Source organism: Crocuta crocuta, unplaced genomic scaffold (assembly GCF_008692635.1).
Source record: "Crocuta crocuta isolate KB4526 unplaced genomic scaffold, BGI_CrCroc_1.0 scaffold130, whole genome shotgun sequence".
Classification (NCBI taxonomy): domain Eukaryota; kingdom Metazoa; phylum Chordata; class Mammalia; order Carnivora; family Hyaenidae; genus Crocuta; species Crocuta crocuta.
The window spans coordinates 14683858-14697563 of record NW_027527920.1 but is presented as its reverse complement, the minus strand read 5'-3'; the positions used below and the strand labels follow the sequence as shown (position 1 = coordinate 14697563).

The 13706-nt window shown below is 37.5% G+C and overlaps 1 protein-coding gene across 1 annotated transcript in view; it reads left to right on the top strand.

Annotated features, from left to right (window-relative positions):
• Window positions 1-13706, top strand: part of MINDY2 (MINDY lysine 48 deubiquitinase 2) — an 83984-nt gene that overhangs the window by 16142 nt on the left and 54136 nt on the right. The window contains exon 5 of the mRNA XM_077745367.1: window positions 13372-13436. Coding sequence (XP_077601493.1) covers window positions 13372-13436 — 65 coding nt within the window. The remainder of the gene's footprint in view (window positions 1-13371; window positions 13437-13706) is intronic.

Genomic DNA, 13706 nt, shown 5'->3' with positions numbered 1-13706 from the left:
TAATTCCTAATAAATTTTAGAATGGGAAATGGTACAGAAATTCTGACATTGCATGTAGAAAGATATATATATGTATATTAATGTATATACACATACATATATATGTCTGTGCGTATATATTGCATAGACTTAATTTAAAGACTCAGGAGATGATTTAGAACAGTGCTATCCAAAGTGGATTCATGGACCTATGCCAGTCTATGAAATATTAGTTACCAATCCGCAGTGAGATAGGAGCTTGTACCAAAATATAAAACATTTACATAAATACACTGTTTAGTTCATCTGAAATGTTCTAGAGTACATTTTCTTGATGAAGGAAGCAGTGTATTAAGTTGCATTCTTAGGCAAGTTTCTTATTTCAAAACAGACTAATACATAGTTTGCAGACCAGCTGCTTTCAGTAGAACTTGTTTACAGAGCAGGTAGCTGTATATCACACTGAAGTCTTTTACAATTTAATGGATAAGAATTTATATATTTATACTGTTACCAAATACAAAATCTTAATCTGTATTCTTAGTTATTTTAGTAATTAAGTGTTTAAGAAAAATTCTGTAAAAAAAATTTGTCAGCTGATTAGTTTGACAACTAGCTAAGTGTTTTTGGGTGAAATATAGGCTTAGGAAAGTAATAGAGATTCCAGCTTTTGGAAGGTGCTTTTCTTTATGTAATTAATATAATTTAATTCTATTCACTGGTTACGGAAACGTTATAGTTAAGGGCAGATTACTTTTGAATACTCAGATAACTGGAAATAGAATTTCTATTTATACCTCTTTTAGTCTAGCTTAATGATTCTTAAACTTTGTGATTTCTTTTTTTTAATTGTTTATTTATTTTGAGAAAGAGAGAGAGAGAGAGAGAATCCCAAGCAGGTTCTGCACTGTCCGTGCAAAGCCTGGTGTGAGGCTCTAACTCACAAACCATGAGATCATGACTCATCAGTTGGAAGCTGAACTTACTGAGTCACCCAGGCATCCCTAAACTTTGTGACTTCTAAATTATATTTCATGGGGAAGGGTGAAATGTGCTTGGTGCCTTGATGAATAGCCAGTTTGACTTCCAAGGAGTATGCAAAGGGGATGACATTCGAAAAGTAATGGGATCAGGTCATGTAAGGCCCTGTAGGCTAATACAGCAACTTTTGATGTTTGCTGTGAATGACATTGGAAACCATTAGAGGATTTTGATTAGAGGACTGATGTGATCTGACTTTGACTTCAACAAGAATTCTCTGGTTGTTAGGTTGAAAATAGAACTTACGATAGAAAGGACAGAAGGAGGGATATCAGGAAGCTATTACAACAAAAGATGCTGTTACAACAGGCAAAAGATGGTGGTAGCTTCAAACAAAGTAGAAGTGGAGATTCGTAAAATGTGGTTGGATTCTGTGGTCAGTTGAATGTATAATGAGAGCGGTTCACCCCATGGTTTTTGGCTTGAAAAACTGGAAGGATTGAGTTAACATCAGCTGAAACAGGAAAAATATAAAAGGAACATATTTAGGGCAGAATAATAGGATTTTGGTTTTAGGATGTTTATTGACATCCAAGTGGAGATTTCAAGAAGGCAGTACATAAATCTAGAGTTCAGAGGAAAGGTCTAGATCAGTCAGTGCTTTACAATAGAAATTTCTGTGATGATAGAAATGTTCAATATGTCTGCTGTCTAGTTTGGTAGCTACTAGCCACATGTGGCTCTTGAGCTCTTAATATGCAGCATATGTGCCTGAGGACCTGAATACTAATTTTAATTAAAATTATATAGCCGTATGTTGCTACTGGCTAGTGTATTGAGCAGTACAGATCTAGCCTGTAAATATACCTTTGGGAACAGAAACATATATAAATGGTAGACTGCATGAAATCACAGCGAAAATAAATGTAGATAGAGAAAGGGAAAGATTAATGGACTGAGTGTGGAACATGCCAATGATTAGAGATTGTGGAAGAAGGAATAACAGGTGCGTTCAAGCCAGGTAGAAGAAAAACAGGAGACTGATTTCCTAGAATCCAAATGAAGTTTCAGTGAAGAGTAAGATTAGCTGAACCAAATGCTGCTAATAGGTCAAGCTGGATGAAGACTGAGATTTGACTATTGATTGAGCCATAAAGAGGTCATTGGTAACCTTGACAAGTGCATGGAAGGAAGCCAGACAGAGTCATTATAAGAAAAAATTGGAAACCTTTATACATAGCCAATAGCAATGTAACATAATATAGCTACTTTGGAAAACAGTTTGTCAGGTGTGTGTAGAGAGAGATTATGATGATAGGTCATAGAATTTAAGTTGCATAAAGAGAAAAATGAAGGTATAAATATGTTTGTCAGTTCCTTAAAAAGTTAAACATAGAATTACCATATTACCCTATTATTTCACCCAAAAGAAGTAAAAACATGTCCATATGAAAGCCTGTACAGAAATGTTAATAACAGCATTATTCAAATAACAACAACAACAAAAAGAAATGCCTCAAATGTCCATTAGCTGATGAGTGGATAAACAAAATATAGGGGGCGCTTGAGTGGCTCATTTGGTTGAACATCTGACTTTAGAGTTCCACTGAGGTCATGATCCCAGCATGGTGAGATCGAGCCCTGTGTCGCATTCCACCCCTGCTTGGTGTTCTCCCTCTTTCTCTGGCTCTCTCCTGCATGTGCATGCACTCTCCCTCTCTTTCTCAGAAATAAACATTAAAAGAAGAAATCTCTCTCCCTCTGCCCTGTTCATGTTCTCTCTCTCTCTTGTAAAAAAAGAAAAAAAAAAGAAAAAATAGAACATAAAACTTAAAGACATAATGCTAAAGTCAAAAAAGCCGACTCATGAAAAGATCATATATCATATGATTCTATTTATATGAAATGTCCAGAATAAACAAATTTAGAGATAGTAGATTAGTGGTTGCTTGGGATTGGTGGAGAAGTAAAAGGGCATATAGGATTTGACTGTCAATGGGTACAGAATTTCTTTGAGGGGAGAGCAAACATGTTTTAAAATTAGATCATGATGATTTCCTTTAACATACTTGCATCCTTTTTTTTTCTTTTTTTCTTTTTTTTTATGTTTTATTTATTTCTAGGAGAGAGAGAGAGACAGTGTGAGCAGGGGAGGGTCAGAGAGAGAGGGAGTCACAGACTGAAACAGGCTCCAGGCTCTGAGCTGGCAGTCAGCACAGAGCCCGACGCGGGGCTCGAACCCACGAACCGCGAGATCATGACCTAAGCGAAAGTCGGACGCTCAACCGACTAAGCCACCCAGGCGCCCCAGCATACTTGCATCCTATTGCATACTTTAAATGTGTTTATTGTATGGTCTGTACATTATATCTCAGAGCTGTTTAAAAAAACTGGAGAAAAGAAATTGAAAAGAGTACTTAAAATTTTTTTTAATGTTTGTATTCATTTTTGAGAGACAGAGAGATACAGATTGCTAGTGGAGGAGGGACACACAGTAGAGGAAGACACAGAATCTGAAGTGAGCTCCAAGCTCTGAGCTGTCAGCACAAAGCCCAATGCGGGGCTTGAACCCACGAACTGTGAGATGATGACTCAAACTGAAGTCAGATGCTTAACTGACTGAGCCACTCAGATGCCCCAAAATTATCTTTTGACAAATAGATATCTTTTTTACTATCTTTTGACAAATAGAAGAATTAGACTCAGAACAGATAGTTCATCTGTAGCAGTAAGAGGTGAGACAGAATGTATTAAAAATAGATGCAGGTAGGTCGGTAGATGTGGTTGTGGTAGCTTGTAGCAGGTCTCTTGAGTGCTGAACAGGTGAACTAGGTCATGAGGTGTGAGTGAGGATGAATAAGGAGTGTTGACCATGAGAGGGAAGGTATAAAATAGTTGTCTGTAGAAGAGTAGCAGAGTGAATGGGAGGTGTGGTATGATTCCTGTGCATTACCTCTGAAGTTAGTGAAACCAGACAGCATGGTGGTATGATTTCTCTAGTCACATTTAACTGCGTGACTATAGGCTTACATAGTGTGGAGCAGGATTTCACCAGAGATGGAGTTTTGCCAAGTGAGTATATTGAAGAAAGAGTCTAGGGAATTGAAGGTGTATGTAGAGAGAGATTATAATGATAGGCCATGGAATTTAAGTTGCATAAAGAGGAAACGAAGATATAAATATGTTAATGGAAAATATTATAGAATTAATGGATTCTATGTCCGATGGAGCTTAAGAATTTTGGAACCTGGTAATGACAAAACTGTATGACCATAGGGAATGAGTCTCTGAGGTAAGATAGATTATGAGATTTTTGTTGAAGAAGAGGTCAAGGAACAGGCTAGGTTTTTGGATGGATCAGCTCTATGAATATTGAAATTACCAAAAATTATCACAGGATTTGTGGTTGGAGAGAGAGAGTGAGCTAGGAATGAGAGGACTTAATCTGGAAGTTGGTAGAGAACTGCAACCAAATGGATGATGGGTAGTATTTGATGACATGAGTTTTAAAATTGAGGAGTTTTAGGGAACAGTGGGAGAGAGAATGACAAGAGCTAACAGATATTTGCTCCACCTTCAGGCTCACTGGTAAAGAAGTATGAGAGAAAAGAATTGTCACTTATTTTAAGTTAATTTATTTGAGAGAAAGAGAGAGAAAATGCAGGCCAATGGGGGAGAGGCAGAGAAAGAGGGAGAAAGAATCCCAGGCAAGCTTCGGTGCTGTCAGTGCAGAGACTGATGCAGGGGCTTGATCCCACAAACTGTGAGATCATGACTGAGCCAAAATCAAGAGTCGGACACTTAACCAGCTGAGCCATCCAGATGCCCTGAGAAGAACTATCACTTGAGAAGGCTGCAGTGTCATGTAGGCAGAGCCAGATTTCATTTAGGCAAGAAGGTGAAAGGAACATCAAGAGAAGAAAATACCTAGGAGATTTTGCTGAGGAGAGTCCATGAGTTCCAGAGGACATTGAAATTCAAGATAGGAATTTAGGAATCATCAGTATAAAAATGGTATTTAAAATCTGTGCAAATTGATGAGATCATTACTAGAGATAGCATAAAGAGAGAAGAGGGTCAGGATTGTCTCCTAAAATTTCCTAGCACACAGAGATGAGGTAGAGCAGTGGTTCTTAATCTTTTTTAAATTATTGCCCCCTAAGGAGCTTTGTAGACAATTTTGCCCTAATCTACTCTAGGAAATTTTATTTATTTATTTATTTTTTGAGAGAGACAAAAAGAGCACATGCACTCATGAGCAAGGGAGGGACAAAGGGAATAGGAGAGAAAGACTCTTAAGTTCCATGCCCAGCACAGAGCCTGGTGCAGAACTCATTCTCATGAACCGTGAGATCATGATCTGAGCCAAAAATCAAGAGTCTGATGCTTAATTGACTGAGCCATCCAGGTGCCCCTCCAGGATATTTTAATGCACAGACATACTGTGTATTTCTTCATATTCTTTGTGCCCTTTGAAGGCCACAAACCATTATAATAGTTATTTTTGGCCTTTCCCCCAGGGAATCAGTTTTTGTCCCCCTCCCGCTAGCCACCTCTGGGGCAACATCGCCCTGCTGAAATGCATGGGGTAGAGGATAGAGAAGTAAAGGAAGAAGTAGCCAGTAAGGTAGGACAAGAACCAGGAGAGCCAGGAGCGAGAAGCCAAGAGGAGTATTAGAAGGAAGGAGGGTACAGAATACTAGGTTTTAAGTATACTTAGACTCTAAACTCTTGTAAAGAAGTAAAAAGAATATTACAGGGTTAGGTGGAAATATTTAGAGTTCAAGCTAGATGTGAAAATATATAAGACACATTTGGAGGAATGATGAATGAGCACAATTTGACGGTAGTTGGTAAGTGTGCATTTTGTATAGTTTTAGGAATGGAGATTGGATTAGGTGGGTTATAGCTAAGCTGAAGAGTTTGGGAGGTAGGTAGCGGAGTTAGGGGATCAGAATCACCTAAACCTGCACTGTCTGGTATAGTAACCATTAGCCACATGTTGCTGTTGGAAGAAATACTAAAATTTTGCCAATGCGAATTGAAATGTTCTATAAATGTAAAATATACATTGGATTTCAAAGACTTAATGAAAAAAAAGAATATAAAGTATCATTAATTTTTATACTCTTGAAATGATAAATTTCATCTATTTTTTCATTTTTTTAAATGTAGTTACTAGAAAATTTAAAGTTACATATGGGCTTACAATACTGCTACTCCATAGCTTCTAGCTTCATTCTGGCTCTGCTTTCTGTTCTGTCACAGGTGATGCCATTTACCTAACCTCTTCCCTGCTGGTTATTACCACGACTCCACTTGCCTTTGTCTGCATACCTTCTGACATCAAATGAGCTCTTTTGCTGTTAGTTCCCATAATTAAAGAAGTAGTAGTGCAGAGACCCATGAGCAGAGCCAAAAGGTATTAAGTGTGGAGGTACTAATAGTACAAAAGGGTAAGATTGGAATGGAAATAAAAGCATCAGAAATTGTAGCGCCTTTTCATTTTACAGATGAAGAAACCAAAGATCAGAGAGGTTAAATGATGTGCTGTTTCCATCTACGCACCCCCATATGTGACTTAACGAACTCTGAAATGCTCATATACTCAAAAGTATGTCCCTCCTGCCTCTTCACCACTCACAAGTGTTTTTGATACAGTATTTGATATTCCCACGACTTGTCTTTTTCCTTCTTTTATTTTTTCTTATCCAGCAAATACTGACTGAGCACATACTGTGGGCAAGTTATTTGGAGGTGTCAACAATGCAGTGAATGTAGCTGCATAAATGTATTATTCTACTATGAAAATGTTAACATGGTATTTTTCTTAGAAAATAATTAGCATGTCTTTGTATATTAACTTTATTTGTTAGCTAGCATAGCCATGAAGAAGCAGGAGGTAGGGTAGAGAATTTTAATAGGGAAAAAGGGAAAGGGAAGAAATATATACATCTGGGGTAGCTAAAGTGGTTTGGAGTCCTAGGGGCAGCATGAAAGTAATATGATCATAATGAGAGGTGGGGGAGAAGTAAGCAAGAGTGACGTGAGAAAAGAGATACTGAAGACTCTGGCTTGCCAAAAGTAAACTTTATTCAGGGCCAACCCTGCCAGAACAAATTGTTTAATTTTCTAAGCTATTTAGATTTTCTCCTCTAGAGATTACTTCAGTTCTCTGGAGGAACCGGAGATGCTTTTGAGTTAATAAGCAAACACTAGTAGAAAAATTATAAGACAAACCATCAATTGTTTTCATAGCACCTAGTTTAGAGACCACAAGAGAATGGGAATTTTGATTGGCAAAGATTAGAAGAAGAGTACATTTTAATTTGAAAATTTCTGTTACCTGAGTATTAGAGCAGGGCCACACATGGACACAGCCTGTTGGAGGGCTTCGACACTGAGAAAGGAACATGATAAGCCGGGATACCTAGGAAGTGCTAGGAAGTTTAATAAAATAAGGTTGGAAAGAAGTGTAGGTGGAAGGTAGAACATAGATAGAAAGATAATGAAAGAAGCACAAGACAAGCAGGAATATATACTATGGCTTTATCCAGAATAGCTCACATGATGATGAGACTATGATGGTTAGTGAGTAAGGAAAATAGTTGTTGGCATGGTGGTGTTATCTGACTTTTTAAAAGATAATTTATTGGGTGCCTGGGTGGCTCAGTTGGTTAAGCATCTGACTTCAGCTCAGGTCATGATCTCATGGTTTGTGAGTTTGAGCCTGGCATCAGACTCACTGCTGGCAGCATAGAGCCTACTTCGGCTCCTCTGTCTTCTTCCCCTCTGCTCCTCCCCTGGTGACTCGGGTTTGTGTGTGCTCTCTCTCTCTCAAAAATAAATAAACATTTAGAAAAAAGATAATTTATTTTATCTTTACACATAAATACTATATAGGGAGGTCATTGTTGAAGCATTTTAATTTTGCCCAGAGTTAACCTGTCTTCTCTTTTCCCAGTGCTCACTTGGGATAAGCTAACTACTGCCAAAACCTCTCTTTCAGTTTTTGGCCTAATGTAGCTGTCAGGTTTTTATTACTTGATTTCTTTTTGTCTGGCATGTCCCATTAGTAACAGAGTCTTAAAGTTCTTTTTTTAGGAGACAACAACAACAATAACAACAAAACCAGACCCAAAGTCTTGGGGGTTTTGTTTTTTGAAATTTTTTCCTCTCTCTGTGTACTGATACTTCATGGTGTGATTTATTGCAAACTCTATTGTTTTCCTCTCCCCTCTAAATTAGCCTACATACCATCGTTATCTTCCTAAAGCATCAATTTCATATTTCACTTCTTTACTTAAAATGTAAAGAAAGATCCCTTACAATCTTTCACAAGCAGCCAAACTTACTATTTATGATTTTTTTTTTAAGTTTATTTATTTAGAGAGGATGAGCAGGGGAGGGCCAGAGATAGAGAGGGACAGAGGATTGCAAACTGGTTCTGTTCTGTCAAACTCAGTGTGGGGTCAAACTCAGATACTATGAGATCATGACCTAAGCCAAAGTTGGATGCTTAACTGACTGAGCCACCTGGGTGCCCTATTTATGATTTTCTGTAATCTGGTCACTTCATATTTCCTGTCATTTTACAACATAAATCATATGTATAAACCTTCTTAATTTTTTAAATGTTTTTTAAATTTATTTTTGAGAGAGAGAGACAGAGAGTGAGTGAGCAGGGGAGGGGCAGAGAGAAGGAGACACAGTATCTGAAGCAGGCTCCAGGCTCTGCGCAGTCAACACAAAGCCTGACTCAAGGTTCGAACCTGTGAACCAGGAGATCATGACTTCAGCTGAAGTTAGATACTCAACTGACTAAGCCACCCAGGATTTGATGTATAAACCTTATAACCTGTCCATATGGCGTGATGTTTCTTTTCTTTCTTTCTTTCTTTTTTTTTAAGTTTTTTATTTTGAGAGAGAGCTGGTGAGAGCATGGGTGGGGCAGAAAGAAAAGGAGAGAGAGAATCCTAAGCAGGCTCCACACTGTCAGTGCAGAGCCTGATGCAGGGCTAGAATCACAAACTGTGAGATCATGACCTAAAGTGAAATCAAGTGTCAGATACTTAACCGACTGAGCCACCCAGATGTCCCCCTTTTCTTCTTCTTCTTCTTTTTTTTTTTAAAAGATTTTGTTTTTCAATAATATCTACACCCACTGTAGAGCTTGTACTCACAACCCTGACATCAAGAGTTGCACACTCTACTGACTGAGCCAGCCAGGTATGCCATGGCATGATGTTTTTGTTTTTGTTTTAATTTTTTTAATGTTTTATTTATTTCTAGGAGAGAGAGAGACAGGGCGAGCAGGGGAGGGTCAGAGAGAGAGGGAGTCACAGACTCTGAAACAGGCTCCAGGCTCTGAGCTGGCTGTCAGCACAGAGCCCGACGCGGGGCTCGAACCCACGAACCGCGACATCATGACCTAAGCGAAAGTTGGACGCTTAACCGACTAAGCCACCCAGGTGCCCCAAAACAGCACTCTTAAGAGATTATTTATTTAGATACATAAATCTGTTTTAGAAACTCAAACTCAGCCTTTTAAAAATATCTTACTCTTTTATTACAAACTTTACTAAAAATATAGATATCTATTGCTGCATAACATATCATCCCTAAATCCACTGGTTTAATAAAGAACATGTATTATCTAACAGTGTCTTTTGGTCAGAAATCTGGGCATGGCTTAGCTGAGTGACTGGCTCAAAGTTACTCATGAGACTGCAGTTAGGGTGTCAGCTGGGGCTGCAGTCTCATCCTTAGGCCTAATTCAGGAGGATCTGCTTTCAAGATTATTTACATGGTTGGTGGCAAGATTGAGTTCTTCACAGGTTGTTGGACTGAGATCCTCAGTTCCTCACTAACTGTAGGCAGAGGCCTCCTTTTGTTCTGTGCTATGCAGGCCTCTTCATAAGGCATTTCAGAACATGGCATCTGGCTTTCCTCAGAGTGAGCAATTGGGAGAGCAGCATGACAAAAGCCACAGTATTCAGTATTCTAATTTCAGAATTGATATTTATTTCATTTTTGTGTCATATTTTATTCACAGTAAGTGTGTAAGTCCAATCCATACTTCAGGTAAGGGGATTTTACAAAGATGTGAATACTAAGAGACAGGAATTATTGAGGTCCATCTAAGAAGCTGACTACCTTAACGAGGCTATTCTTCTCTTGTGCAGAAATCTTTCCTGCCCTCAGGAAAAGAGGAGTTGCGTCTCTGTGTCTTTCACAATAACTATTCTACTCTTAGCACCTAAGGTTTTTTTTTTTTTTTTAACCTATGATAGCATATTCAGGATCATTTAATATTGAATTCTAGGATGTTCTGCATCCTGACTTCACTAAAGTTTTATTTATTTATTATTTATTTTTAACATTTTATTTATTTTTTAAGATATTTTATTTATTTATTTTTAAAATGTTTATTTTTGAGAGATACAGAGAGTCAGAGCACAACCAGGAGAAGGGCAGAGAGAGACGGAGACACAGAATCCAAAGCAGGCTCCAGGCTCTGAGCTGCCAGCACAGAGCCCGACGCGGGGCTCCATCTCACAGACAGTGAGATCATGACCTGAACCCAAGTCCTACGCTTAGCTGACTGAGCCACCCAGGGGCCCCGTGACTCCACTAAAGTTTTAGTCAGGAACGCATATGCGGCCTTTTATCACGGTAAATACAGAACCTATGTATAAGATATAAGTATAGCAATTATGTGCTCAATTATTTGAATAAATGATGTATAGAATTTGCTCAAAATAAAGTATAGTTTTCAGTTAAATGCTACAAGAAATCCTCAACCTACAAATATACAACATGCCATATATAGAAAGGACTCAAAAATATTTAAGTATACATTTCTGTGAATCAGTTAATTTAGTGCTTTTGGAGTTCTTGTACCGATGTGAAATAAAATCATTACTAATTAGATTTTGCTATCTTTTAGTTCTAATTAAAAGCATATACACACAAAAAGCCCAAGTAATAATATATTGATAATCATAGGAATCCTTTTTCAGAAATTCTTGATGTAATCAGAAATCTCTTGTTGAAAAGCTTAAAAGAATACTTGGTGCAGTCTTTAGAAGTTTATTTTGAATTAGAAAAGTAAAGCTTATATTTAAAACAGTTTTGGGGTGCCTGGCTGCCTCAGTTGCTAGACCATATGACTGTTTATCTCAGGGTAGTGATTTGGGAGGCTAGGTGAGAAGTTGCTGCTATATATCACTGTTTATATCGAAATAAATTCCAGATAAGTTAAAGATTTAAACATTAAAAAAGACAAACATAAAATTACATGAAGAAAGCATACGTGGGGCACCTGGGTGGCTCAATCAGTTAAGTGTCCGACTTTGGCTCATGTCGTGATCTTGCAGTTCATGAGTTTGAGTACTGCATCAGGCTCTGTGCTGACAGCTCAGAGTCTGGAGCCTACTTCAGATTCTGTATCTCCCTCTCTCTCTGCCTCTCTTCCACTTACGCTCTCTGTCTCTCTCTCTCTCTAAAAAATAAATATTAAAAAATTTTTTTTTTAAAAAGCGTATGTGAATATTTGTATATGCTTAATAGGTAAAGATCTTCCTAAACATGACATCCAACCAGAAGCCATAATAGAAGAATTTGACTATATCAAAATCAAATACTTATGGTAAAGAAAAAATAAAGAGCATCACCATAAAGTTAGAAGCCAACATAGGGGAAAAAATATTTACTACACATATAACAGGAAGTGTTCTAATTCCTCTAATGAAAAGAGTTTTTTACAGAAACAGACTCATAAATATAGAGAACAAACTGGGGAAGTTTGTGAGGGGAAGGTAGTGAAGAGATGGGCAAAATGGGTGAAGGAAAGTGTAAGATACAGGCTTCCAGTTATAGAAGGAATAAGTCATGGGGGTGAAAGATACAGCATAGGAAATATAGTCAGTGATATTGATTGTAATAGTGTTGTATAGTGACAGATGGTGGCTGCACTTGTGAGCATAGTGTAACATACAGAGTTGTTGAATCACTATACTGAACACGTGAAACAAATATAACATTGTGTATGAACTATACTTCAATTTTTTAAAAAGTCATTTTAGTAAAAAATAGCTTATCATTCAATAAGAAAAAAATGATACTTGTCTAGATAGGCAATTTAAAGAAAAGATGTATATATAGTTAATACATAATTAAAAAGGCAAACATAGGTTAAAAATTTATTGCATATAATGGGCTCAGTTGGGTAAGTGTCTGACTCTTGGTTTCGGCCCAGGGCATGATCTCATGGTTCTTGGGATTGAGCTGCCGCATCAAGTTCTGCACTGACAGTATGGAGTCTGCTCGGGATTCTCTCTCCTCTCTCTCTCTCTCTCTCTCCCACTGCTCATGTGCACACTTGCTCTCTCTCAAAAAATAAACTTTAAAAATTGTATATAGAAAAAGTTAATGCATATATTAAAATGGTGTTACATAGGGGCGCTTGGGTGGCTCAGTCGGTTAAGCGTCCGACTTCGGCTCAGGTCGTGATCTCACGGTGCATAGGTTCAAGCCCCGTGTTGGGCTCTGTGCTGACAGCTAGCTCAGAACCCGGAGCCTATTTCAGATTAGGTGTCTCTCTCTCTCTCTGACCCTGGCTCGCTCACGCTCGTTCTCTTTCTCTCTCTCTCTCTCACAGAAATAAATAAAAAACATTTAAAAAAATTAAAAAAGATAAAATGGTGTTACATAGATTAAAAAGGTGCCACATATACTAAGTCATCCATATTTTAAAAAAAATTTTTTAATGTTTTATTTATTTCTGAGACAGACCGCATGAGCAGGGGAGAGTCAGAGAGAGAGGGAGACACAGAATTGGAAACAGGCTGCAGGCTCTGAGGTGGCTGTTAGCACAGAGTCCAACACAGGGCTCGAACCCACGAACCGTGAGATCATGACCTGAGCTGAAGTCGGACGCTCAGCCGACTGAGCCACCCAGGTGCCCCAGTCATACATATTTTTTAAAAGGAAGGGAAAAAAAGGTGGTAACAAATAAAAATACATACTTACAAATATATCAGTTTTTCAAATGCAAACAATATTTTGTATACTTATTACAATGGCAGATATTTAAAAGACTGATAATACCCATTCTTGAAAAAGTCACGAGGTAATAGTTTATATTATTGATAACAGTGAAACTTGACACAACCTTTTAGAGCTTTATTATAGTGACATGGAAAAATGCTCGAATATATTGTAAAGTGGAATAAAAAGGTTCAAAAGCACTATAGTATGTAATTTCAGACTATAGCAAACAGTTAACATTTTCTCTGAATAGAAGTGGGAGTTAATTTTTTGTCACTTATTTCTATAATTTATAATTAAAATCTATTAGCTTTGTAATGAGAAAGTATAAACAGGCAACTTCACAATTTCTTTTTGCAGGAGATTACATGCTTGATGCAAAGCCAAAAGAAATTTCAGAAATTCAACGTTTAAACTATGAGCAGGTAATAGACATAATTTTTGTTACATTAAGATGTGCAATTTTAACTTATGGATGTATTCATTGGTCTCTGTCAGTAGCTTTTTTTATATACAACCCTTTAAAAATGTAAAAACCATTGTTAGCTGACAGCCAGTTTTGGCCCATAGGCCATAACTTGTGTGGATATCTATTTTGTGTGAACATATGTGCTATATGAAATGAAACATAGATAATATTCTACAGACCTATGTAGAATGATAATCTGGTATTTTTCTTGAAAAAGTCACTTTCA